Source organism: Lissotriton vulgaris, chromosome 8, assembly GCF_964263255.1.
Source record: "Lissotriton vulgaris chromosome 8, aLisVul1.2, whole genome shotgun sequence".
Lineage (NCBI taxonomy): Eukaryota > Metazoa > Chordata > Amphibia > Caudata > Salamandridae > Lissotriton > Lissotriton vulgaris.
In genome coordinates, this window is record NC_141696.1 from 1,172,986,467 (window position 1) to 1,173,013,341 (window position 26,875).

The 26,875-nt window shown below is 46.6% G+C and overlaps 1 protein-coding gene across 1 annotated transcript in view; it reads left to right on the plus strand.

Moving 5' to 3' along the window:
- The window catches only part of WDFY2 (WD repeat and FYVE domain containing 2), a 538,880-nt gene that overhangs the window by 135,631 nt on the left and 376,374 nt on the right, over positions 1 to 26,875 (plus strand). The window contains exon 3 of the mRNA XM_086935032.1: positions 19,194 to 19,267. Within this exon, the coding sequence (XP_086791158.1) occupies positions 19,194 to 19,267 (74 nt within the window). The remainder of the gene's footprint in view (positions 1 to 19,193; positions 19,268 to 26,875) is intronic.

Below are 26,875 nucleotides of genomic sequence, written 5' to 3' on the forward strand. Positions count from 1 at the left end.
CAGGCATGCATTTGAGCAGGTGGCTATCTCAATCTCTTCGCTTCTTTGCAAGGAAATAGGTCTCGCATTTAAAAGAGTTTGAGCTATTGGCATTGTAAATGACAATGACTTTTATTTATGTATTAATTAGCAAAACAGATAAATAAATGGCTTTGTCATTTACAACGCCAATAGCTTAAACTCTCGCAAATGGGAGACCTGTTGCATTGCAAATGCTTGTTAAAGTATGGAGAGAAAACAAAGCAGTCCATTCGCATGCATTAGTCACTAAAGCTGCTGACCCAAAAACCTACAACAGAGTAACCTAAAGTCGAAAAAGGGAATGGGGAGCAATTGAAAATCAGACTTGATGTCTGACTTAGCCTTTAGGGCTCCCTTCTCCAATGATTGAATCTTATGCAATGCCAGATTCATAGAACAGCACAGTACAGAACCAGTCACAGGGTCACTACCATCCTCACTAAACTGCCTTGCAAGCAGGAAAGTAGGTCAATTAGTCTGATCTCTTTGCCTCTTTTTTTAGGAATCGGCCCGCAGAGAAGTAGGTTAGGCCATCTCTAAATGGTTCATTAAACAGGCCAAACTTAGGCTTCTTCTAAATCTTCTCCCCAGTTGTCAAAATTGCAATAAAAAGAGACCTTTAATTCTCAGGGTAAAAATAGTAGCTGAAAAATAATGGCATCCTTAAATCCTATTAATTCTTTGCCAGAGTCAGGTGGAGGAAGTGGAACATTACAATTTCAGAATAATGCTCTCACCTTTATCAAGTGGTCTGTGTATGTCCCTTTTAAAATGTTGTCTTTTTGATGAACCAGAAGACAAGTTACAACATTCCTCCCGAATGGAATTTCCCCTCTAACTGCCTGTGATATTGGCACAAGAATATGCCCATGCATACGATTACCTGCTGGGCACATTGTTCAAACTGTCCTTCAAGCTACTTACTTACAAACTGCCCCTTGAAGAGGACGTTCAGTAGTATATCAGCATCTCCAACAACACTGTACCGTTTGTGTCTCTTCTATACTAATCTCTCTCCATAGGATTCACCCTTACAATGTTCACCTCTAGCCCCGGTAGAGAACTCCATAGCAAAGCCTCTACCCAACGTACAGAGCTTCTTTACTGACATGGTGGCTTACAAGTGCTTGTGTGGTGGCACATCTATCAAGGAACAAGCGTCTATAATCAGAACTGGGATAGAGGTAGATTAGTACATCAGTTTTGTTTAAAAAAAAAAATAAAAATAAAACAAGGTATTGATTTTTTAAGCATACAAAGAAACACTCATGACAGGGATGATTACAGTTCTTTCAAAACAACTCACCCCGGCATCATCGATAATCACAGAAACACTTTCTGTGTTTACTGTCTATGCCTGTGGTTGTTAGTTAAAAATTGTAGTCTTAGCCTGCAGGTAATTGCATATTTTATCACCTGTGTTGTGTTTTACATTTGTGGTTTTCCCTGCCCATGCTTGCCTCCATTTAGTGTGTTGAATTGTGGGATTTGCAGTCCAACCTCTGTAGTTTGTCCCTCTCATTCCTTGGAGACTATTTTGTTTTCCCTCCAAATTTCTCCTTTGCTCTGTGCTAAGACCTGTATGTTAAAACAGTGCACTCCCAGCCACCATTTTGTGTTCACAAGCCAGTGAAACCAACCCCCCTGCGCCCCCCCTCGCTGCCCCCTCCCCCAGCAACAGGGATTTTTCTACATCAGATGGTGCTTCTGTGAGCTGTTTAAACTGTGTTTTTCTAGGGCCTGTGCACTTTGTTTTTTGGCCAGCAGGGGGAGTAACGTTTTATTCAAACAGTATTGTTAGATTTCAAGTTAGTGAGGCCCTTACCTGCTGAAGTCCAAAGTGTGGATTGAGCCTGTCTGTCTCCTAGGAGATTCTGAACAGGAGAAGCAGCTTCCAACTCCCTGACCAGCAAACCTTATCTGAGGTCGCTGGGACCTTATATGGTCTGATAGTGGTTGGTACATGTCTACACTGATTGGTGGTTGTATCTGGTGTTTCTATTGGATTAGGGTTAATGTCCCCATTGGTTGGATATTTGAGTGTTCTGATTGGTTTCTGGGTCTTTGATTCAATCATTGTAGGGTTGGGACTAGGGCTTGGGTTAGGATTTCTATTGGAAGTAGGGATTAGGGCTTCCTATGTTATTGGTTGTTGGGAGTAGGGTGGGACTAGGGCTAGGGTTAGACCTTTAATTGGAAGTAACTATTAGGGCTTCTGGTGTGATTGGTTGCTGGACTAGCGGTGGGACTTAGAGTAGGGTTAGGCTTTCTATTGGTAGTAGGGCCTAGAGCTACCTGTGCCATTGGTTGCATGGACTTGTTTTGGGACTACTGGTAGGGCTAGGGGCTTTATTGTACGTAGAGATCAGGGTTTTTGAACTGATTGGGTGCTTGGACTAGGGCGAAGATTGGCTGTAAGATCCTGGTCTCCTATTGGTTCCTAGATTTTAGGGCTAGTGTTGTGATTGGATGGTGTTAGGGCTAGGGTTCCCATTGGCTGAAGTGGTCACCTGATTACTAGGGCTATAGAAAAGGCCAGGCTTAGGGCGTCTCAGCCCGGGCATGAGGCTAAGGGCAGAGAGGACAAGGGCAGATGTCTTTTTGATTCTGTTAAGGGCAGAGAGGACGAGGGCAGATGCCTGTTTGAGCCTGTTAAGAGCAGAGAGGACTAGGGCAGATGCCTGTTTGATCCTGTTAAGGGCAGAGAGGACGAGGGCAGATGCCTGTTTGAGCCTGTTAAGGGCAGAGAGGACAAGGGCATTTGCCTGTTTGAGCCTTGTCGGGACTAGGGCCAGAAATGCTGCCCTTTTTCTCATTTAGCAATACACAGCCCACACCATCCACAAACAGAGCAACACACTCACACCAAATGTACACCACGCACAACACTATGCACAGATTAATGTACCAGCCTGCACTACAAACCCAACCAAACCACATCTACACACCCTACTATCCCAACTACCACACATATCCACCATCACCTACAAACAGTACACAACTCTATCCTATACCACTAACCAATACACTCATCACTAACACAACACCAATCAACACCATACAGAACTACATCCCATTCAGACACTCTCTCCCTGCTGTAATTACACCTAACCGACCTTCCATCAGTTGTCCAACAAACACCCTCCTCTCCCTTCTACCATAATACCACGAACGCACAACACACACACTGCACACCTCCACACTTTATAACTCTTGCAACACATATACTTTCAATGTAATTATGGATCTACATATTTATCACTTTCTTTTAATTTAGCATTTCCAATGCACTACCCTATTTCTCAGCCTATACTTCGCTCAATATATCTTCTAGCCCAACCTTCCTACTCATCTCATTCTTCTTATACTACTCCTTCCAATGCACTACCCTATCTCTCATCCTATACATCTATCAATACATCCTCTACATCCACTCTCTCATTTATCCAAACCCCATACCACTACTATGATTGCCAAAATAGCCCTTTCTAGACACTCTCCTACTCTACCCCTCCTTGTATCATCTGACACCTCTTTTTTACAATACAGATCCCTAAAACAAACATTTCTAAACTCTTTCCTCTGAGTCCTCCCCTCCAAAACTCCTTAAATAAATAAATAAATAAATAATCTCACTCTTTTATCCCTCCACTATCCTTTTCAATCGAAATTAACAGACTAACATGTTCACTTATTAAATTCCATATTGAAAAACTATACTAATATACTACCCAAATAACTGAATAACATATCCACTTCTCAAATGACTTCATATTTTTTCTACTATACTAAATTTCAACAGTAATCCTTTATGGGTTCCGGAGAGGCGTGCTACTCGCCAGAAAAGCGATTCAACACCCATCAGGGGTAACAAGTGCTATATGAATGCAAATCTTTCTTCCTCTTTTATCCCTCCGCTATCCTTCTCAATCCAAGTAACTGACTAATATCCACCACTGAAATTACTTCATATTTCACCATATTAATTCACCACTAATCCTTTGTAGGCTTCTTGAATAGCGTGTGCCAACAAGCGCTGACTAACCTATCCACCACTTAAATGTACTTGCATGTTTCACAATACTAATTCAACACTAATCCTCCATGATTTAGGCTCATATGGGGTCAAGATGATTCCTCTATAGCAGCTCTTGTCTGTCCGCATGTTATAGTATTTCTGAGAGCATCTTGCTAGATACACTGATTCCTCCAGACTGATGCACTGGTTCAGCCCCTTTTCCACCCTCCTAGGGACTCCGACTCCTTTCAGTGATAGGCGGCCCAGGGTTGTGGAATTCCTGTAGCCCAATGCCCTTGCAACAAGTTTTCATGTGCATTTTGTCCTTGGGACAAGTAGGCCTAACTCACTGCAGCAGAAACGCTTTGGCTGCCAGTTTGCAGTACCACATTATAGATCAAGGGAGGGTATTGTCTGCAATTAAGGTAATATTTTCCCCCATATCTTCATGCTGTTCAAACTTGTATTTATAGTTCATTAATTGAAAGCCTTTATTATTAGGGTGAGTGCCCTAAGTAAATGTAAGCTCCGACTGCACTACTGACAGTTGTTCCGGTATAAAAATGTGTACACACGTTTTCAAAGTTTAGCAATATGAGGCTATGTATAATTTTCCCAAAATACTCTCTGGTTTGATGCATATATTTGCAGAAGCTTGAAAGCAAGATTGAGGATTCTCCAGACAAGGTAGAGAAAATATATTCCACCTTTCCTCACTCCGCCCAAGTAGGGGATGAGGGGTGGAGGAGAGAGAGTACGCCTGGGAGGGTGAAGGGTTGAAGAGTTTTACCGTGCCCCCTCCCCCCCCCCCCCCCCCCCCCCCCAGAACAGTTAATTAAAATCTGTATTAGTATTAAGTTGGGTCCTCCCAGAGACCCGGCCCCCCCTAAAGTGCTGAGAGGGAGTTTCGATATCCTGGAGCCATATATCAGACACCTTGTCGAGACCTCATTCACGACTTGTACAGTGCCAGGATGCTGGAAGGAAGCTGTGGTCCTCCCACTGCCCAAGAAACCTAATATTGGCCCAGATCAACTGGATAATCTTCGCCTTATCTCTCTTCTACCGTACTTCGCCAAGGTTGCAGAGAAAGTGGTAAATATGCAGCTGACGGCACGTATTGGGAAATTCAGTCTTCTGCAGCCCACTCAGTCCGGATTCCGAGCCTGTTACTCGACGGAATCTGCCTTGCTCTTTGCCACTGAAACCATCGGGCAATATGTGGACGCAGGTCAGACGGCGGCCTTAATCCTGTAGGATTTAAGTGCCGCCTTTGACACTGTTGCCCATCACACTCTGGTGCAGTGTCTGAGGAAAGGAGGTGTGTCTGGCAGTGCCCTGAGTTGGATGAAATCTTTTTTGTATGAGCGCAGCTTTCAGGTAAGGCAGGGCTCCCATTATTCAAAAGTCATCAAATTAAGACAGGGGTTGCCGCAGGGATCAACCCTGAGCCCGACCCTGTTCAATCTCTACGTGGCTCCCCTAGCGGAGATTGCTGATGGATTTGGGATCTGGGTTGTGTCCTATGCCGATGACGCGCAGCTGGTGGTCTCCCTTACACAGGCACAGGATACGGCAGCTTCCAATTTCGTGGCATGCCTTCAATAACTGGCCTCATGGATGGCTAACCACTGCCTGAAGTTGAATGGCAATAAGACCGAAGTGCTTGTGGTGGGGAGAGCCCCGTCAGTGTGGTCATCGGCTTGGTTGCCCCAGAGTTTGGGGACCACCCCTGTCCCCTGCGCTCAGGCAAAGAACCTGGGGATGTGGTTGGACAAATGACTCTCCTTTGAGTACCAAACCAGGCGGGTGGCAGGTGCCTGTTTTGGAGTCCTGAGGGTCCTTCGCAAAAACCCTGGATATGCTGCCTACTGCAGCCAGGAAGGCCATGGTCCATGCCCTGGTGACATCGTGCCTGGATTATGGCAATATTCTATACCTGGGTGCTACGACGAAGTGTATGCTCAGACTCCAATGGGGTTCAGAACGCAGCAGCGCATTTGGTTCTTATGCGCCCGAGAAGGGCCTCCTCGAAGGCAGCGCGGGCTGCACTCCACTGGTTGCCGATAAGGGAGAGAGTCCTGTTTAAGGCACTGTGTGTATGCCATTGCATTATTCAGGGGACGGCTCCCTCCTATTTGTCTGAGTTACTCACCCCTTATGCCCCAACGCGCCAACTGAGATCAGGTGGGGCGGGTTTGGTGTGTGCTCCCACTATTAAGAGAGCAAGGATGGGTGGCCGCTCCTTCCGCCTGCTGGCTGCCCAGCACTGGCACAGACTCCCCTTGTGTCTCCGGATGGAAGCCCGGGAGGGCATATTCAGGAAGAATTTGAAAACACATCTCTTCCCCAGGATAGCTAGGAGGGGTGAGGTTCAGGGTGTGGAAAATTGTGCAGTTGCACCGCAGCGCGGGGACACACAGGCCGAGTGTAACCATGCGCTTTATAAATGTGCCTATTATTATTTTTTTATGATTTTGTTTTAAAAATAAAATGTTCATTAAAAAATGAAAGCAGGAAAAAAAACATTTTGCTAAAGTACTGTAACATTTCAGGTACCATTTCTTTGCAGCATTGTTTAGTAATGTGTTGATGCATACTATTATTTCCCAAAAATATTCATAACGGAAAATCAGTGTAACCAGTTTCAATAAGATAATGAGAAACAAAAATAAACATGCATTGGCAAAGCCAGGGGGTCTGAAATTGGCGGTCAGCTTTTTAGTTTTGTCAATGTGTGACTTGTTTTGGCATGGTTTTTGTAAAACCTTATTGGTATGGGAGCTGCTGGGCCTCGCCATTATAACAAACATTAGCAAAAGCAAAAATAGCTTTTTGGTCTTAAAAAGCACACACTGCCACAGTAGTTACTGGCACTGAACATAACTACTTTGTGTGCCGATAGGCTACTTGTGAAAGAGAAGAATGCTTTCACGCACTGTGAAGCCAGCCGATAGAGAGAGAGACATACAGAATTTTAATAAACACAAATGGTCATGGTCAATGCCTGACCAAATAAGGGGCCCAATTATTAAAGAAAGTCTCAAAAGTGCACCCATCGTAAATGTGCTTGCATTAAGTGCAGCTGTGCGGCTTTCATGAATTCCCAAGAATTTACAGAAGTAGGACAAGAAATAGTACTCTTAAAATATATTTGTGAACTGCATGTTAGCATGAGCAAGTATGCATGTGTAGATTTGCTCATGCGAAAATCTGAGTGTTTGCAAGTTCATTTTCCCTCCAACCACTTTTTTCCCCAACTCTAGAAGAATTTTTACGTCTGCCATTGTCAGGAGGAATTTTCCAACATTTCTCAGTATGGGAAAAGATTAGAGAAAAGTTGTTGATTAAAACATGCAAGTTAGTAGGTTTGCTCATACTCAAAATGGCATTATAACCCCGGAACTATTGCTTACCGCTACCTTCAGCCCGAGTATGTAGATCTGCTGAAACGTGGGAACATAAAGGAATTGCAAGTATTCAAACACTACTACGGCAGGAGCCCTGGCATAATCAGTGGCTATATCGGAGCTTTTCTATAATGAGATTGCTGCAAAGGGGCAAGTGGGTTTTGTTACAGGATGTTAGATCTGGCATTTCTTGGTGTGATTACCCCTGACTTTTTGCCTCTACCTCCTCTTTTTTTGATGCTGTGATGGATTTCGTTTTAGTGGCTTAGATGCTTTGGGCACTTTGCCACTGCTGATCAGTGTCAAAATGTGCAAGTGCTCCCCATATAAAGTGGAATGGTAATTGGTTGTCCATGATTGGTATGTGATTGGTATGTTTGCCTTATTAGTAAAGACCCTAGTAAAGTGTAGTATGTGTGCCAGGGCTGATAATGCAAATGCTACTAGTGGCCCTGCAGCACTAATTGAGCCACCCACACAAGTAGCCCTAAAGAGAGAACTCAGGCATGCAACTACAGTGCTTGTGTGCAGTTTGTTAAATTGCCTTGTTGTCCTGACCAGTGCACCCACTTGCCAGGCCTTCCCTTTTTATGCACATCAGACATCCCTGTGGTAGGCCCAAGGTACCCCTGGGCAGGGTGCAGTGTATGTAAAAGGTAAGACGTGTACTGAGGTGTGTACTGCGTCCTGACAGTGAAATACTCGCTGTTAGGAATGGGATCCCTGGCTGGCCAGGGCTTGCGCCAAAGTCAGTCAGAGACCACCACTCCTAAGTCAGGGCAAGGGAGTTACACGCCAAGATAACCCCTGCTCACCCTCTAGGTAACGTGGCGCGAGCAGCAAGTCTAAACCTGGAGGCTATGTAGGTTAAGTGTTTGCGCGCGCACCCAGCAACAACACCCAAGGACCACCACAAAGGAAACTCCACACAAGGTTATATATAAAAATAGCCTTTGTATTCTACCAAAACACATTATTATTATTTGGAATTTTATATAGCGCGCGGTTACCCTCGGGCATCCCAGCGCTTGTTCAAAACTCCGGAGGCTAGTAGTAGAGAGGAAGCATTAATCGGGGAACAGGTGGGTCTTAAGTAGTTTCCGGAACCGCATAGTACAGGTCTCTGCACGTAGATTCAAAGGAAGCGCATTCCACAAATTGGCCGCGTTCACTGAGAATCTTCTGCCACCCGTCCGAGCTCTTTTCACCCTGACCGTTTGCAGCAGATATTTATGATCCGAGCGCAGGGCTCTGGTAGCTTTGTATGGGAGCACCATACTCTCCAAGAGGGGAGGTCCCTTCCCCTGAAGGATTTTGTGAGCTGTACAGAGGGATTTAAATTTTACCCTCTCCCGCACCGGAAGCCAGTGCAGTGCTCTTAGTGCCGGTTTAGCTGACTGCCTCCTAGGAATGTTCATCAGCAGCCTTGCTGCTGTGTTTTGCACCTGCTGGAGTTTATTGAGCGTTGCTTCCGGAGCGCCCAAAAAAATCGCATTACTATAATCCAGCCTCGATACAATGAATCCCTGGATGAGTAATTTCCTGGAAACCGGTGGAAGGAGGGGCAGGACCTTACGGGCTGACCGGAGTAGACCAAAACAGACTCCAGCAGTTTTTTTTGGCATGGGTCTTGAAAGATAAGTCTTGTTCCAGCCACACCCCCAGGCTCTTGATCTCCTTTTTGGGGCTTGGGGGATCGCCAAGACAACTAGGCCAGCTGTTTGGCGGCAGGGAGGGTACCGACTGGCCCAATAGCATAATCTCTCTTTTGGAGCCATTCAGTTTCAACGCAGAGTTGCACATCCAAGTGTGCACCTTTGACAAGCAAGAGTGAAGTAAGTCCGGTTGATTCACCAGCTGGGAAAGGGCCACCACCAGCTGGGTGTCATCGGCATAACTGATAGTTTTAATGCCGAATGGTGCCACCACATCCTCCAGCGGGGCCATATAAACATTAAACAATGTAGGGCTCAAGGAGGAGCCCTTGAGCACACCACACTGGAGGGGGATCGATGCTGACTGTTTACTACCTTCCCAGACTTGGTAAATTCAATCGCTCAGAAAAGACGCGAGCCACTTCAGGGCCATCCCTGTAAGGCCTACGTCTGACAGCCACTGGAGCAGCACCTGATCACTGCCACCGATGCTCCTGAATCCAAAATGCTCCTGGCTTCTTCCACGACTGCAAAAAGGGCGGTGTCGGTGCCCTGGCCCGGCCTGAATCCCGTTTGGGAGCCCCGCAGCAAGCCATTAGACTCCAGGAAATATGACAGTCGACTGTTCACCAGTCTCTCCGCGAACTTACCGAGCCCGGGAAGCAAGGAAATCGGCCTGAAATTTGCCAGGTCAGATGGATCGAGACCAGGCTTTTTCAGGAGGGCCTTCACTACTGCTTTTTTCCAACTGGGTGGCACCACCCCCTACATAAAAGATGAATTGATGAGATCAGTTACTGGGGCGGCGATGGTAGATGCTACCTGTTTAAGATATACCATCGGAACAGGATCCCTAGGCGAGCCAATCTTTATGACCCCTAGCACCTTAAGAACTTCGTCAGTGGTAACTGGTCCAAAAGCTTCAAGCTCGATTCCCACGACACCCAGCTGGTTACCTAAATCTAACTCCTGGGCCGGTCGAGGCAAGGAACTTACGATATTTTCTACTTTCATGTGGAAATAATTGGCCAGTTCCTTACATTTCTCTCGGGGACTATCATGATTAACTGGAGGTTCCGGAGTTTTCAGGAGATCTCTAAAAACTTTAAAGGACTCTCTAGATGAGTTAGCAGAATTGCCAATTCTCTCCTCAAAGAACTTAGCTTTGGCATCCCGGAGAGCGGCTTTATACCCTCTAATTGCCGCGCGATACTCTTTCTGGGTTACCTCTCCCCAATCCTTTCTCCAGGTCTGCTCCAAACTCTTGCAGCCTTTCCTAAGGGTTCTCAATTCCTGGGTGTACCAAGGGGCTGAGCCCACTCTCTTCTCCCTCTTCAGCATTCTCTTTTTAGGGAGAATGGCGTCCAGGGAGCTGGTCAGCCAATCTTCCAGGTTCACATCTGCGATTATTGGATCCAACACTGGGCAGGGGCACGTAGATTCAAGGTTAGCGGTCCAGCGATCTACTGGCAGCCTAGACCAGGCCCTGTCAACAGTATAGATCCGAGAGGTGGCTGCGTCCATTAGTTCACACTGCCAGGTGAGAGGAATCAGAAAATGGTCTGACCAAGGTAGAATCAAGGGAGGCAGGACTTTAAGGCGGTCAATATTAGAAAAGACTGGGTCGAGTAAATGGCCCTTAGATGAAAACACACACTTTACAATGTGCCAACAGGCACGGGCAGAAGTTATAGGGGATTATATATACAGGGGACAGGGCCACATGGACCACTGTCAGGAATCAGCACTTTTAGAACTAGAACTTTAGAATATAGGATAGAAAATCACTGTAGCACATAAATAGCACTTGTAACACACAACCAGTAATCACTGGTACCAGGTAAGCACCACCTATGCAACCCTAACTGCCTTAGGAGAATATTACACAGGGAACCTGGGCTTCGCTAGCAACACCTGTACTAGCAAGAAAACAACCACCTAAGTATCACAATACCTGTAGGGGTGTAGGGAAGGAAAACACATGATGCATAAACAACACATTCAGAGGTGTAAGAACAAGGCACATGACGCATAAAAACACATTGAGGTGCAGGGAAGGAAAACACAATTATGCAGAAATCACCTTAGTCACCACCTGTGACTGTCCCTAGGCCAACTGGCCTCTCTAGGGCTAGGATGCCCTGTGTCCCAAAGTCAGGGTCCTAAACGTGGCAGCTGCCCACTAAGTGCTGGGCAGCTGTGAAGACAACACTGGGGCCACCATTGGAGCCTCGCAGGCTCTGCACAAATGACTGGGCCCCTTTGAGCCTCTCTGGGCTCTCTGCAAACAACTTTGGTGCTTTGGAGCCTCTCGTTGGCTCTGAAGAATGGTGCCCGGTGTGGGGGGGAGCGGCCCGCTGCCTGCCGGGGCCGCTCTACCACCTCCAAATGCACCCCAGAGCCTCGCAGGCTCTAAAGATATAATGCAACCTTGATAGAGTTCCCCCCCCCTCTGGGGACCCGCAAATGTACCGGTTCTTCCTGAGCCTCTCGGGGCTCTGCCACGCACTTTGCCTCCTGAGCCCTCCTGGGCTATCTGCCAGAAAGGTGCGGCTTGAGCCTCTCTTATGCTCGAAAATGAAGAATGCCACCGCACTGGAGGGGAGGGGCAGGGCGGGCACCGGCTATGTGACCCGATGCCCCCCCCCCTCTCCTTCAGCCACTCACCGGGTCTCGCGGCGGCTGGGGGACTCCCGCTCCTCCCTCGATACGGGCCAGAAGTCCGGGGCTCCCCCTTCACTCGGGAGCCCCGGGAAGGACACGGCAGGCGGCTTCTTCTCCTCACGTCGGAGCTCTTCCGGCAGGCCGCGCCGGGATTGGCCAGCGAGCTGCTTCCTGGTGTCCCATGGTCCCGCCCCGGCCTGCCGACTTCTGGTTCGACTGGCGGCGACGGGGACAATTTCGCGGGGCAATGCCGGGTGGGCACCGGCTGTAAAGATCAATAAAGCGCTCCGAAAGCGCTAGTGAAAAAATAAAGTGCAAGGTCCCATGCAGGGTGGGCACCTGCCAGGGGACTTTAAAATCGGCCAAAAAGCAGCGTGGGCAGCCGCGAAAGGGAATATGCTGGGTGGGCACCGGCGTCAACAACCAAAGCGCTCCCAGCGCTAATTGCAAGGTCCAGACCCAACAAAGTTCTTCTAGGTAGGCAGAGGGGGCTAGGCTGGGCCCAGAGCCAGCTCACTGGGCCTCCAGGCAGGAAGGCAATCCAAGTGGTGGTCCTCCTGCCCAGCAACAGCAGCAGCCCCCTCAGGATCCTGGAAGAGAACAGTTTGTGTGGGGACACAGCCCCGTTTTTATACAGGTCGATCCTTTGTTCTGGCACAGGGTGAGGGGGCAAACCAGTCGCAGCTGGTTGGCGAGCACTCTTGATGTGCTCAGCCCCTCACTCTATTCACTGGCAGGGCTAGGGTCATCAGTCGCACCACAGGGGGCGGAGCCAGCATTGTGAGGGGAAAGCCCAGCCCTATTCAGGACCCAGGTGCACTCCTCCCCAGCCATCAGCATGCTAATCTCCACACTCCCCACCGGGCAGACCCATCATGACTCATGGAGCCTGGCATCCCAGCCAGCCCCAGCCAATCACACGCCAGCACCTTTACAGCACACGCATAGCCATGTCTAGAAGGGGCATTTCCCCACTAGACACATACATGCTGCATACATCATTGCGTGGCATTCATTCACACGAGTCCGCACATACCAGACTCGAGCCTGCACACCCCACACATCAGGAACTACCAGGGACACAGACATTCCCCATGCATTCCTATGGGAGGGCAGGCCAGCCTTACTCCATGCACTCGGAGTGCGCACGCACTTTCCACTGGGACAAAGTGAAAATGTGCAGAAACCAAAAATCACTACCACCAATTCACATACACAAGCAAAAGGTTTTTGGGGTGAACCTGCCAGAAGGGCCAAGGCCAACACTCGCCATTTCGTTTTTCACTGTTGCAAGGCCATCTTGCCCATAGGACAGAATGGGGAAGGCTGTGTATTAGGTTTCCAGCCTATCTTCCCATAGGCTTAAGATGGTGAGGTGAAGTTTAGTGTGCCTGAACTCACAATTCTATAACATCTTTTTGTGAAGGTGGTTTTTGCATTATGTGTTTAGAAACCACACTTTTAGAAGTGGCTGTTCTAACAATTCTGTGTGTCTCAGCCTGCTTGTGGATTGACTGTCTGGATTTGAAAGCGATAGAATCTGGGGAATGTCTTGATCCAGGGGAGGATGTGAGACAGCAACAGGCTGACCTGCATCTGGAGTGTAGGGGGAGGAGTAGCCCCTGGAGGTGAAGAGGCCTGGGCTGCTGCCATAAAACAATGGCTCCATCCCCTGCTGAGTGATTAAGGATCCAAACCCCTACTATCAAAGGAAGAAGGTGTCACTGGCAGGGAGACTTCCAGAACTGGTTTGAAGAGGGGTCAGTGCCCCCCTGAACACAAAGACTTCAAAGACATTTAGGGGTATAACCAGGAGAGCTGAAAACCCTGAACGTTGGAACTGATCAAGACTGAAATTAATTGAAACTACTTTGTGGTCAAGAGGAACATCTGCCAAGGAAGAAACAGCTGAAGAGACTGAAGGAAAGGACTGACCCTTGCTGTGTGTTCTGGGACCGGCCTGCAGTTTGCTGATTTAAATCAAGGAGAGACTAAGGGACTATGCTGTGTCCCCTTGCTTGAAAGGACTTTGCTGTGTGCTGTGTCCTCAAGTAACTTGTCCCCAAGGACCCGTGAAGAGCTAGCTCCCTGTTGTGGAAACTCAGGAACATAAAAGTTTCCAGAAGTGTCTCAGCGACGCGGTGTGCGCGTGCTTTTTGTAGCCTGAGACCTTCTTAAGAACTGCCCATGATCGTGTGCACCCGGAATCCAAGTGAGTCTCAGCGACGATGTGTGCATGTGCTTTGTGCAGCCTGAGACCTTAGTGAGAAATTGCCCCATCACCGTGTGCAGTCGTGTTCTCTGAGTTGATCGACAACGTGACCAGAAGTGCTGCGATCGTCATTGCCATCACCCCAGAATTCCTAGAGGAGCTTTGGGAATTCACTGCTGCTGGCCCAAGCCTCCCTTGTCCAAGGAGTGACCTCGAACCATCACGTCTGGGGTCCGTGTTCCACTGCCCAAGAAAAACAACGTCGACCGGAGGCCCAAGCCGCGAGGAGAGGAGAGTGAGATCGCACCCCCCAGGTAACGCTCAGCGAGTATGCTTGTGTCGCTGCCTGGGGTGGGGCGCGGTCTCCGAGAGCGACCCTCCCGGCCTTTCCAATCTTTGCAGTGCGAGCCTCCCCTCAAGTTGGTATCGCGGCCCGTACTTGTCGAGGAGTGGCATTACCGGGACCGGAGTGTGCAGCTGCACTTTATTTAACACCATACCCATGTTGGGGGCATATTTTGGTTGTAGCTGACCGCGAGACTGTAAGAGTGGCATTGAGTCCGTTCAGAGCACCGCAATCGGTGCCCGAGTACATTACGCTTTGCATTATTTTTTCATTACGAACTGCCTGATTGTTGCATTACGCGTTGCGCTATTTTTGCATTATTAACTGCCTGATTGTTGCATTATTTTTGCATTACGAACTGCCTGATTGTTGCATTACGCATTGCATTATGTTTGCATTACAAACTGCCTAATTGTTTCATTACTGTGGCGGGCCAGAGGAACTGGAGTCAACACTTTGTCGGATTAGTGAGGGTTTTATTGGTTTCAACAATCCTTTCGGTGGCTAGAGAGTCTATAAAATGGTTGGGGAGATTCAGACTCTTTCTTCTCCGGGGAAAGGCGCCCTTTTCTAAACTACAGACCGCGTTTTCTCCACTCCAGGTTGAAGGGGGGTTATCACCGCCGATCCGGTCGTTTGAGGGAACAAAAGAAGAAAAGGAGACTTCCTTCAGTCTTGTACCCAATATATGTACAGTGTCAGGGAAAGGTTCGTGAGGAGCCACACAGTGCGCACAACAATCAAAATAGAAAACAGCTGTTATACGGCGCCGGTAGTGCTCAAGAGAGGGAGTGAGAGGTCCGCTTGAGGTTTTTTTTCGTGACTTTAAAAACCCTTCCTTCCCGCCCAACCCGAGCCACGCTTCCCCTGAAGCGTGGCTGGGCGAAGCGCCTTGTCGTTGGCCTCCTGGCTTCGTTGAACGTCGAAGTGACTCCGGCCTCGTTCTCTCGTCCATGCTTCTTTCTTTGGGCTCCGTTTTCTCTCCGCCTGCGTATTCTTCTCTTCCAGGTGCAGAACACCTACACGTCTGGTCGCTTCCGGGATTTAATCCGTCTGCGTCCTCTACGTCACTGGAGGGGGCGGGGCTCGAGGCCCAGTTAAAGTAACAGTGCTCATTTTCGTCTTCTGGTATGAACAGCTGAGTGTCGGCTCTGCTCCAGTTTTCCGGTTGCTGTATAACGAGAGGGGAGAGAGGTCCATTCATATTGCTAGGGCTTGCATTCATGCTCTCCTTGATACTGTCCTGAGTTCCCCCATCACAATTACGCATTGCCTTATTTCTGCATTATGAACTGCCTGATTGTTGCATTATTTTTGCATTACGAACTGCCTGATTGTTGCATTACGCATTGCATTATGTTTGCATTACGAACTGCCTAATTGTTGCATTACGCATTGCATTATTTTTGCATTACGTACTGTCTGATTGTTGCATTGCGCATTGCATTATTTTTGCATAACAAATTGCCTGATTGTTGCATTGCACTATTTTGGCATTTTCACTGCCTGATAGTTGCATACTGAACTGCATTATTTTTACATTACGATGTGTCTGATTCTTGCATTACGAACTGCATAGCATTGCATTAGGATTGCATTGTTGCATTATGTTTGCATTACGAACTGCCTAATTGTTGCATTACGCGTTGCATTATTTTTGCATTACGAACTGTCTGATCGTTGCATTACGCATTGCATTATTTTTGCATAACAAATTGCCTGATTGTTGCATTGCACTATTTTGGCATTTTCACTGCCGGATAGTTGCATAATGAACTGCATTATTTTTACATTACGATGTGTTTGATTCTTGCATTACGAACTGCATAGCATTGCATTAGGACTGCATTGGATCATTGAGAATTGCTCTTTAATACTGCAACAACCTACCAGGGCTTGCTGGCCTAATAACCAGCAAGGTGAAATATTACAAATATGCCTACGTTGGATTTTTATTGTGTGGTCTCATCGTATATTTTTTTTATATAAACATATAGGGACATATGTAGGAAGCCTAATTGCGATCTCAAATGCTGAAATTCTCAGAATTTCAGCATTTGCAATCTCAATTTGGGCAGTGTGCTATGTAGCACAGAAAAACCCACACGCAAAATAAGGAATCGCAAAATTTGCGATTCCTTATTTTGCAAATGCATTTAAGGAATTGCAAACTGGGATTCCTTAAATGTAATGTAGGAAGCACCCAAGTTGTGCGATTTTAGCATAAGGAATCGCAAATTTCCACCAACTTCAGGTTGGTGGTAATTTGCGATTTCTTGAAAAATGACAAAAAGTGTATTTTTCAAAGTGCCATGTGGGTCACATACATCCCCTTAGGGCATGTATGTGCGCCACATGTGCACACATGTTAATTTCAGGGGTGCAAGAGGGTGTCCTATTGACACCCTTTCAACCCTGAAATTGCATTCTCAATTTGCGATTCTTTAATTGAGAATCGCAAATGGAGAATGTCTTACCATTCATTCTTATGGGCCTTCTAGCCCATAGGAATGAATGAGAAGGTATTCCTTATTTGCAAATCTCAATTTGCGATTGGCAAATAAGGAATAAGGGGGATTCGCAAAAAATGTTGCTAATCCTACCTACATTGGGTTTTGCGATTCTCTAATTGCGATTACCTACAAATCGCAATTTGAGAATCGCAAAACACGAATTACCTACATATGGCCCATAGTTGTTTTTATGAAACTCGTGTGGAGTCCATTTGTGGTGTTACCATTGAGTTACTGAGAGCGTGGTTGCAAATACTTTACACATTTACCTTGGAGATAGGCCTGGCTGCTTGTGCCAAGCAACCGAGGTGGGGAGCTGGGGTTATCTAAGAAGGTGTCCTTCCTTTCCTTTACTTAGAAGCAAGGGTCTCTATTTGGACTAAGGTACCTACCTCAGCCAACTAGAGACTCCCAGTTCTAACACAGGGCAATTAGATTTATGAAACAACCTGCCCCATGGACAAGTAGGTATTTTAATAAATTCCATCCCCCTGTATGAGGCGAGGCAGTTACCCTGTGTGGCTTTGCATGACTTCATGGATATGGATTAAGACAAAACAGCGTAAGTCTCTGATTTGCCGTACTTCTTATCAAGTAGGTGTTCCATAGGTGTTGCGGTGGGTGTTCCCACACAACGCCCATGGATTTTGACACTGCCCCAGATTTACAAAACCATGTAAACCTGGGGCCGTGCCAAAACTTCACACATCCCACAGCAGGTGCAACGAGGAGAAATGTTTTCATTTCTCCTCGTTTTTGCTCTTTCCATATGTGCTGCATTCTGCAGCACACATAGAAAGAGGAAAACCCCACTCAGGATTGCTTTTGTGCAGGAAGGTGCCCCTTCCTGCACAAAAACTATCCTGCCTATGTTGGCGCTAGGCAGCAATTTGTGTGCCAACATCGGAGGAAAAGGACAAGAATGCACCATATTTCATAAATAAGGTGCATTCCTGCCCTTTCACATTGATTTAGGGCAGCGCAGCAAGACGACTTGCGGCGCTATCCTAAGGAAATGCCTCATAAATGAGGCCCTTTGTTTTTTGCCCCACCTTTGACCACACCCAACCACTGACCTTTTGTTTGCTAACCACTGTTTAATTTATTTCCACAATGTATAAATGATTTGCTGTGGGAATTGGGGGCGTTTATGGCCGATAGTTGGCAATGATGAGGAGACCCAAGTTCTAGAAATTTTTGTCAGGAATGGGTCCTTACGCCTAAAGTTTTCTGACAGGAGGGGTTTCTGCATCAAAAAGTGTGAAGACCTCTGACTTAGGGATGGAATCTAAAAGATGTCTTCTAGGTTTCAAACTTTGTTCTGGAAGTTTAGGAGCATTGAAATGTTGTGTTTGGAGGCCGATCTCGGGTATCTGGTCGGGCACTGTGGACTGAACAAAAGTGTGAAAGGTAAGCTTAGTAGCCCAGGCAAAGGCTTTTTTTTAGTTCAATTCGTTCTTTGAAAAGCAGCCAATTGGAGTGAAGTTTAGGTAGGAGGGATCGGAACTTTTGAAGTCCAGGATTACCCAGTGGCGTAGGAAAGGGGATGCGTGGGTGCGCCCCCCCCTGGTGTCATCACTGGGGGGCTGGGGGTGGGGGGGGGGTGACAAAATGGCAAAAATATGTGTTTTAAACACATATTTTGCCATTTTGTCAAGCCAGAGGTGACAAGAAATTTTCCGCACCTGGTATCACCTGGCCTTCCTACGCCACTGGGATTACCTTCTCGGTGTAGCACAGTGCAGTCACTGTTATATTGAAATTGATTTGTTAAGCCTGCTGCAGGGTCACCAGGTTTATGCCATCATCCCCAATATGCATAATTAAAAGGCAGAAGCAGTCGACTTGTTCACATTTGATCCATTGACTCTTTATAACAAAATACACTGAGATTCAACCAGGGCAAATGCCATAACCAGTTGTATTTTGAATCAAGTTAGACTTAATGTTCTCAAATAATTATTTGAAAGTGTGAATCCAGTTAAAAAAAGATGCTTAATCATTTGAGAGACAGGAAATGCGCTTGTTTCTTTCTAGTCGCAAACAGTTATAGTTTTATCTCATGTACTAAATGTCAGTGTACCGCACAAACCCAGCCCGGCTGTAAAGTAAATGTTCTTTTTTTAAAGAGTGTTTACTTATGACGGCCTGGAGGGTGACTGGCATAATTGCAGCGCATTGTCCGGGACAGAAGGAACCACGCTCTGCACACAATGAGCACTGTTACTGCTAAACCTTGAGACAAATGATGTGGGTGGAATGAGGCAGCGTGTTACTTAAAGTTAATGCGTGAGTCATGAAGCGCGGTTCGAGCCACAGTTTATTAATTTCATCCACATTTTCATCTTTTTCAGCTCCATGTTCATGCATGTCTTTTAACCCGGAAACCAGAAGGCTGTCCGTAGGCCTAGACAATGGTACAATCTCTGTGAGTACAAAATTCATGTTCAAATGCTTACTGTTCTGAGTGCTGATTTTGTTTGTGAAAAGCAATGCACTGTGAGTGAGTGACTGTTCATAACACGCACCCACCCATCCGTTCTGCTTTGTGTACATTTTTAGGCGGAAAGCAGAAACGACGAGGCTAAGGGCCGTCTAATGTGTCCACTTTGATGATTTCACAGTTTTTGAGCCTGACGGTGTACTGATAAATGCCACACAGTTTGTTGTTTACCTTCCATCAAATGGTTTCTCCCTTGACCTTACACCAGAGAGGGGCCTTATTCCAGTTTAACACAATACATTTTTACGAAGAACGATGGGTTTGACAGCAAAAGGTAGACAATAAATCATTAAACGAACAGACCAAACTAACATTGACCGTAAATGAGATGATGAGTTAAACACGCACAGGTAGATTCATCAAGCTAAATTGCGCTCGCAAAGGGCCAGATTCTGAGAATCTGGCCCTTTGCGAGTGCAATTTTTGCATTTGGGATTCATCATCCCAAATGCAAAAATCGCTATTTGCGAAATCGCATATTTGCGAGGAATTGAATTTAAGGAATCTCTATTACAGATTCCTTAAATGCAATTCATTAACCAATTTGAAATTGCGAATTCGCAATATTTGGTCGCTATTTACCACGAAGTCTGACTTCGTGGTAAATTGCGAAAAAATAGAAAAAAGCACTTTAGTGCATTTTTCTCTGTTGCATGTTACACACACAGATGTCCTTTGGACATGTGTGTGCGCAACACCTGTGTAAATTTGCATTTCAGGGGTGCTACAGGGTGTCCTTTGGACACCCCTGGCACCCTTGAAATCGCTATCTTATTTGCGATTAGCTAATTGCTAATCGCAAATAAGGAATACTCCCCATTCATTAGGAATGAATGGGGAGTTATTCCTTATTTGCGATTAGCAATTTGCTAATCGCAAATAAGGAATGTGTAGGAATCGCAATTTATTTTGCGATTCCTACATGAATCCCGTTTTGCGAGTCTGTAATAGCGATATCTTATGAATCGCTATTAAAGACTCGCAAAACGGGTCTTTGATGAATCTACCTGTTATTGTGTTTTAGCTTAGAGCAGACGGGCTCCCAAATATTATTTTGGCTTTGGAAACCACAGATGGGTTTGTGATACCGTATTTTGGCGGTCGAAGCCCATATTGTACCCAATTGCTGGATTTATGTACCATGAAACTCCGCAACTGGTAGCGATGAGGTCTCTTTAGCTTCCTTGTTTCCGCATAATATAATTCGGGTGCCAAATATTGGCTCATTGCAACCGAGGTTAGTTTCACATGCATATTCCGAGCGTAACCATAATTATTCTGAATATACATTGGTCCATTTCGCCTGTTACTCCTCATAATGATCTTTGTGCCTTTGAATCTCAGCACAAATTGTGTATGTCTTTAAGTGATCCTTGCTAATATTCTGCACTTTCAAATGTTTTAAAGGTCACAAAACCATTGTTCGTGTTTCATCTTTTGAAGATGAAGGGAGCTAAAACATGGGCATTTTGCAGAGTGGGGAAATGACAGCTCAAACTTTAATTTGTTTCCACTAGCCACAACATGCTGCCAATCTTTGATACGGTGCACTTAAGTGCCTTGGGTGATATTTTATTCTAACGTGTTCTTGATTGCCCTCTAGTGATAAGTGCAGCCACAATCCACACCTGTTTTTTCCTTTCCTGATCATTGTTGCAGTTCTTGATCGCACCGTGATGGTATGCCCCCTTGAGGTGATTCATGTAGTCCCCACTACTAAGGCCTACTTACATTTACAACGCCCGATGTTCTCCCTAATCAAAATCTGGTTATGGGTACACAGCTCTGGGAGTTTATCACCTCCAATCGACAAGCCGGTGGCTACACACGTAGGCCATCAATCTAAGTTGGGCGTAGTGATTATTCTGCATGTTCTTTGCTGCATTACCACGATTACAAGTGGAAAGGAGAAGAGGGAGCCGAGGGAGAAAGGGGACTGTGGAAAACAAGAGACTGCTCCTGCTCTTCCAGTCTTGTTGTAGCCAACTTTACTTTTCTTCAGCGTGGTGCGTTAGATTCAAATAATAACAATAATAATCGACTCACTTCTTAAGATATATTATATCGCAAGGTCAAAGGAATTTCACCTGCCTTCTACCAGATTCCACTAAGTTGAAGGTATATTTACCATGTTTACATTACAATACATTTTAGTTCTTGGTACATGTGCTGAAAGTTTTTGTTTTTTCCGCTTGACCAAGGAAAGTAGAATTTTGAATTGCTATGTCTTGTCCCAAAAGTCTCCGTTAGCTGCACTAACACCTTTGAACCGAATTGAATGACTGGAAATGGGGAAATGATAAGAAATCTTTGAGGAGATGCAAGTATGAAATTGAAGCTCTGCTGAAGTGCAGGATGTTTCTTTACTTAAGTTAAGCATTTAACAGTGTTGTACTGCGTACCCAGCAGTTTTCAGTGGCGTTCAGTGGAGTTTTCCGGTGGAGTTCAGTGGCATTTTCCGGTGGCCATTTTGGATATCTTGAGCACCCATCCCTTTCATAGCCATTCAAGATTTCTGTATTCTTTCTAAAAAATAAAAAAAACACCACCTAAAACTTTATCTTTATTTATGAATGAGATTATACAGACCTCATTATCACGTCTGTTCTCAGCTTCTTGACCTCTATTCCAGGACACCACCTTTCGTTTCTCTCTGAAAGTATGCACCCTTTATATGACTTATTTAACTTTTTTCATCAGCTGTATAATACATTTTGCTCTATTTTCACCCAATCATTTTTAGTTGTTTTTAGAAGTCAATTATCAGTGCTTAGGCGCGAAAAACCAGGTTCACAAAAGAAATAAATGCTTAACAAGGAATGTCGGGCGTGTTTGTTCAAATGATCTGAGATTGGTATGCTCGCTGTCAAGGCATGTTTTGTAAATTGCTTTTCTTTGTGCTCCTTGCAATAAAGCAGTCTTCTGCTAGTGGTAGAAAAAGCTGCTTGTTTATTCGTTTTAGATTATAGGAATGAGAACATAGATGCTGCTACACCTGCATGACCCACTAGGACTGGCACCCATACATTCTGAGCAACAACTTTCAACTGGCACCAGGTGCAGTAGAATGTATGATATTACAACACGTATACTTACTACTCACAAATTCGCATGCTGGTATTACACTCCATAGACCTTTACAACGATTTGTAATACCAAACATGGTTTTAAAATGGGCTTTACCACACACTTTAGTGGTATTGAGAAATATTTGTACACATTCACACATAAACACTCACACACGTATGTGTGTGTGTAATATATATATATATGTGTGTGTGTGTGTGTGTGTGTGTGCGTGTGTGTGTGTATATATACACTGAAAAAAACAAAGGTTACAGGGATGTTAAAGTTAGGCTCCGATTTCACGGGTACAAAACCAGTGAAATTCAGCAGTTCTGCTTAGCTGAGCTAACTATAACTTGCGCCCCCGCAATGCACCGCTTATGACCTCACCTATTACATCACTCATGACATGGTCTGTGACATCATTGATAACCTCTCAAATGAACCAAGCACGACTGGTCGGGTGCATTGTCATCCCTACCCCTGCCCGGTGGACGTTCGAATTTTGAGGCTGGAGCGTTGGGGGGAACTCAAGGGAGTTCTGAGAAATTGCACCGACCAGGACTCTACAATTGGACCACACCGTGGTGTGTCCTGCACGTCGCCTAAATCCACATGGACCTTACAACCAAATCCCCAATAGCACTTACCTTGAGTGAAGCATTCTGGGACAGGTGGTTCAGACGAGCAGCCAGTTGGTGCACGGTCACATGGATGGGGGTGGGACAATTTTCCATCAATGAGAAAAGTGCTGGACATTTAAAAACTGAGGTGGAAGAGAACCCTGAGAGGAGTGGCACCTGAGGAAGGCCCAGACAGGCCGAAATGCATTATGCCCGTGCAGTCTATTAAAGAGCTTCTTCAGGTTGGAGGAGTTGTTTTGGATATTACGCATGTCAGCCAGAGACACGCTCACAGAGGCCCCACTACGCAAGTTGGCCTGGGCATCACTGGCTCGCTGCGGCTGCAGCATTGTTGTTTTCAAAGGTATTGGATGGCCCAGGCCCGCCCCAAAAGTCGAACCAAGCAAGGGCGGCTGCGGCGCAGGTTGTGACTTCATGACAGGTCGGGTGCATTGTCATCCCTACCCCTGCCCGGTGGACATTTGAATTTGGAGGCTGGAGCATTGAGGGGACTCAAGGGAATTTTGGAGGCATTGCACCGACCAGACCTCCACTATTAGACCACACTGTGGTGTGCCCTGCACGTTGCCTAAATCCACATGGACCTTACAACCAAATCCCCATGTAGCACTTACATGGAGTGAAGCCTTCTGGGACTGGCGGTTCCGACGAGCAGCCAGTTGGTGCACGGTCACATGGATGGGGGTAGAGCAATTTTCCATCAATGAGAAAGTGCTGGACATTTTAAAACGGAGGTGGAAGAGAACCCTGAGAGGAGTGGCATCTGAGGAAGGCAGAGGGGAGCCCTGTGCAGGTGCGGCAAAGAGGAGAGCCCTGCACGTGTCTGAGAAGCCGCCGAGCCCGCAGCCAAGAGAAGAAGAGTCCTGGTGAGTGGAGGGGGGCCCTGGGGAGCCTCGCGGGTGCCGGGAGGGGCACCTGGAGGGCCGTGTGGACGGTTTGCACAGCTATCCCGCCTGACAGGGGGCAGCTGCACCAAGGGGGGCATTTGTGGATCTAGAGTCCCAAAGGGGACTTCAACGGGTCAGGGTTTCCTGGTCTGTTTGGCCGCCCGCTGCGCTGCAGAAGAGGCGGGCAGCGGTAACTTTTTGGGGGCACTTCGCTACTTTCAGAGCCCCCAGAAGAGGAGGCTCCACCGCGCCAGTGTACTTTTGGGGCAACACAGCGGCGCCGCAGTTGTGGGCCACTTGGGCATATTTGAGTCGAGTCCCAGTGGGGCTCTTACGGCACCGTGAGTGCTGTGATAACTTCCACAGCTGCCCGCTGGGCAGTGGGCAGCTGCAACTTTTGGGCATATTCTTAAGATTCAGAGTCCCAGAGAGGGGCTCCAACTTGGCAGAACTGGTGGTACTCTGCACAGCTGCCCCTCAGGACAGTGGGCAGCTGCAACGTAAGGGGCCAATATTTGAGGTGTTACTATGGGTGCACTCCGGATTATGATTTATGCCCCATGCCCATATGATTAAGCCTCATGAGTTTACAATATGATGATGCCTCAGGTCACTATGCCCCCGGGATATGCCTAATGCCATGTTCATGTGATTATGCTTAGCGTATTTCTATGACTAATGTATTAATGCACATGATGGTGCCTATTGGGGTATGCCAAGTGCTAAAATGATCTGTGCCTGAAGTTATTTTTTTAGACCAGCGATGATGCCCTGATGGATGCATAATGTATTTATGCCTGATGTTTTCCCCTAATGCTTACACTGCAGGTTTTATGTATGAGGTGCCTGATCTGAGGCTTAATGAGAATACATGAGGTTTTTAATGCCTAATGAGTTGCCTCGTGTGATTATGCCCAATGCTAAGATGGTTATGCCTAATGTTATGCATAAGATGATTTATGCCTATTGGGGGTATGCCTAATGCTAACCTGATTTATGCCTAGTTTGGTTTACGCTGATTGCAGTGTTGCTACCTTCATAATTTTACCAGTAGGGACTAGTGGGTTTTACATTTACTGTGTTTTCTTGGTGATGGTTCTGGAAGCGACCCGGTTGGCACTGCCCTGTACATAATCCCCTGTAGATAATGTCCTGGTGCCGGTTGGCACAATGTATATGTATCTGTGATTGTGATTCTAATGTATTTTTATAATACAAAGGCAATTTTTATATATCCTTGTCTGGAGTCTCTTTTGTAGTGTGCCTAGTGTGTCGTCGCTGTGTGTGTGTGTTGCGCAAAAGCTTTACACATTGCCTCTGGGATAGGCCTGGCTGCTCGTGCCAAGCTACCAAGGGTGTGAGCAGGGGTTATCCTCAGGGTGTACCTCCCTCGCCCTGACTTGAACCGGAGTTTCTGCCTGGCTCTGGCCCATGCCCTAGCCTACCTGGAATCCCAGTTTCTAACATTGGTGGCAGCGATGGGATAGGACTATATCACAGCGACAACTGGTTGCACTACAAACTTTGCATTTAGAATAATCACAGGTTTGGGGATTATTTTTCTTTGATTTTGGTTTCGCCCTGAAAGTCATTTTTAGGTTTCGAACCTGGCGAGGGGCACAGCCCCTCCCAGTTTGAAAACTTTTGTTTTCAGTAGGGACGTCGGCCCCGCCTCTGCCTCTCATTGGTTAGCTCCATAAATGGAGGCTAGCCATTGGGAGACAGAGGCTGTCAATCGCGCTTTCTCTTGAAAACGCGATTCGGGGGCGTTTCTGGTGCTTTTTTTAAGCCCCGCCCCTTTGTCCCGGGCCGCGCTGCGATTGGCTGCCGGCCCGGGACACCCCCGTGACGTCATTCCCGGGCCGCGCTGTGATTGGCTGGCCGGCCCGGGACCTGACTGCCTCTGCAATTTGTGGCTTCAAAAATCGGGAGATTGCCGCTTGTTTATACGACTTGTGTCCTGATAAATCCAATTACAGCACCTTAGTGAAGCTAGCCAAAAAAAACCTGTGACTTCAAAAACTTTGCATAAGTAATGTGTCATGACAAACTTTGCTAAAACCATTATTAGAAGGTAGTTAGAAACAGCTGGACAGTCAGATCCACTGATGGACATTTAAATGCGCTGTTTATTGTGGGTCTTTTCTGCTTATTTGTCGTATGATGATGGGAGAAACTGACACAATAACAGTTTTCGTAAATATTGTGGAAAACTGAACGACCGCGGCAAATGTAAGCAAAGTTAACAGGTATGTATTTACCACGAACAAAATGACTAACGTTATCACACCAGTAAGCAATGTTTATATTTATAGGAAATAGTCGCACATTTTCGGTGCGCCCGTCTGGGTTTAAGATATTGAAATAGAAAGCTAAGTAATTACAAAACCAAACGCAAAGGAATAGAGCCAAAGCCAATCAGAATGGGCTGCTCAGCGGCCAATGCTAACAGGCCTGAAGCGCACGAATCAGCGGCTTCCTTACAGACTGCAGCTGCAGCTCTGGCGGCTGCAGGCTGGATGGTTTAGTGAGTGGATCGGGGAGGAGACGGTGGAAGTGCTACTGCTGCCTGCCCTGCTCTAAACAAGTACCCTGCCGGTAAGTGGCACCCTACCGCATCCCCTGTTTCCGTTTGGATTCCTGAGCCCCCAAGGAGTACTTGCGGCTTCTTCCTGTTCACGCGTGTGTAGGTGTCCCGGCTGCAGGCCTTCTCATTGTCCTCCTACCCCTGCATACCCTTGTAGGCTGTGTTATTGTAGCACACTGTTCTGTGATTGGTGGGTGGCAGGATAAGCCTAGGGTTATTGTGACTGCTTGACCAGCGGGTGCCGAGGTGTGTAAGACTGATGAGGGCAATAAATGAATAGCTTTAGTGCAATGAAATCCAGCTGCATAAATCTGTGTTTTTTCTGCTTTGTCGGTTAGTTTCCAGAAAG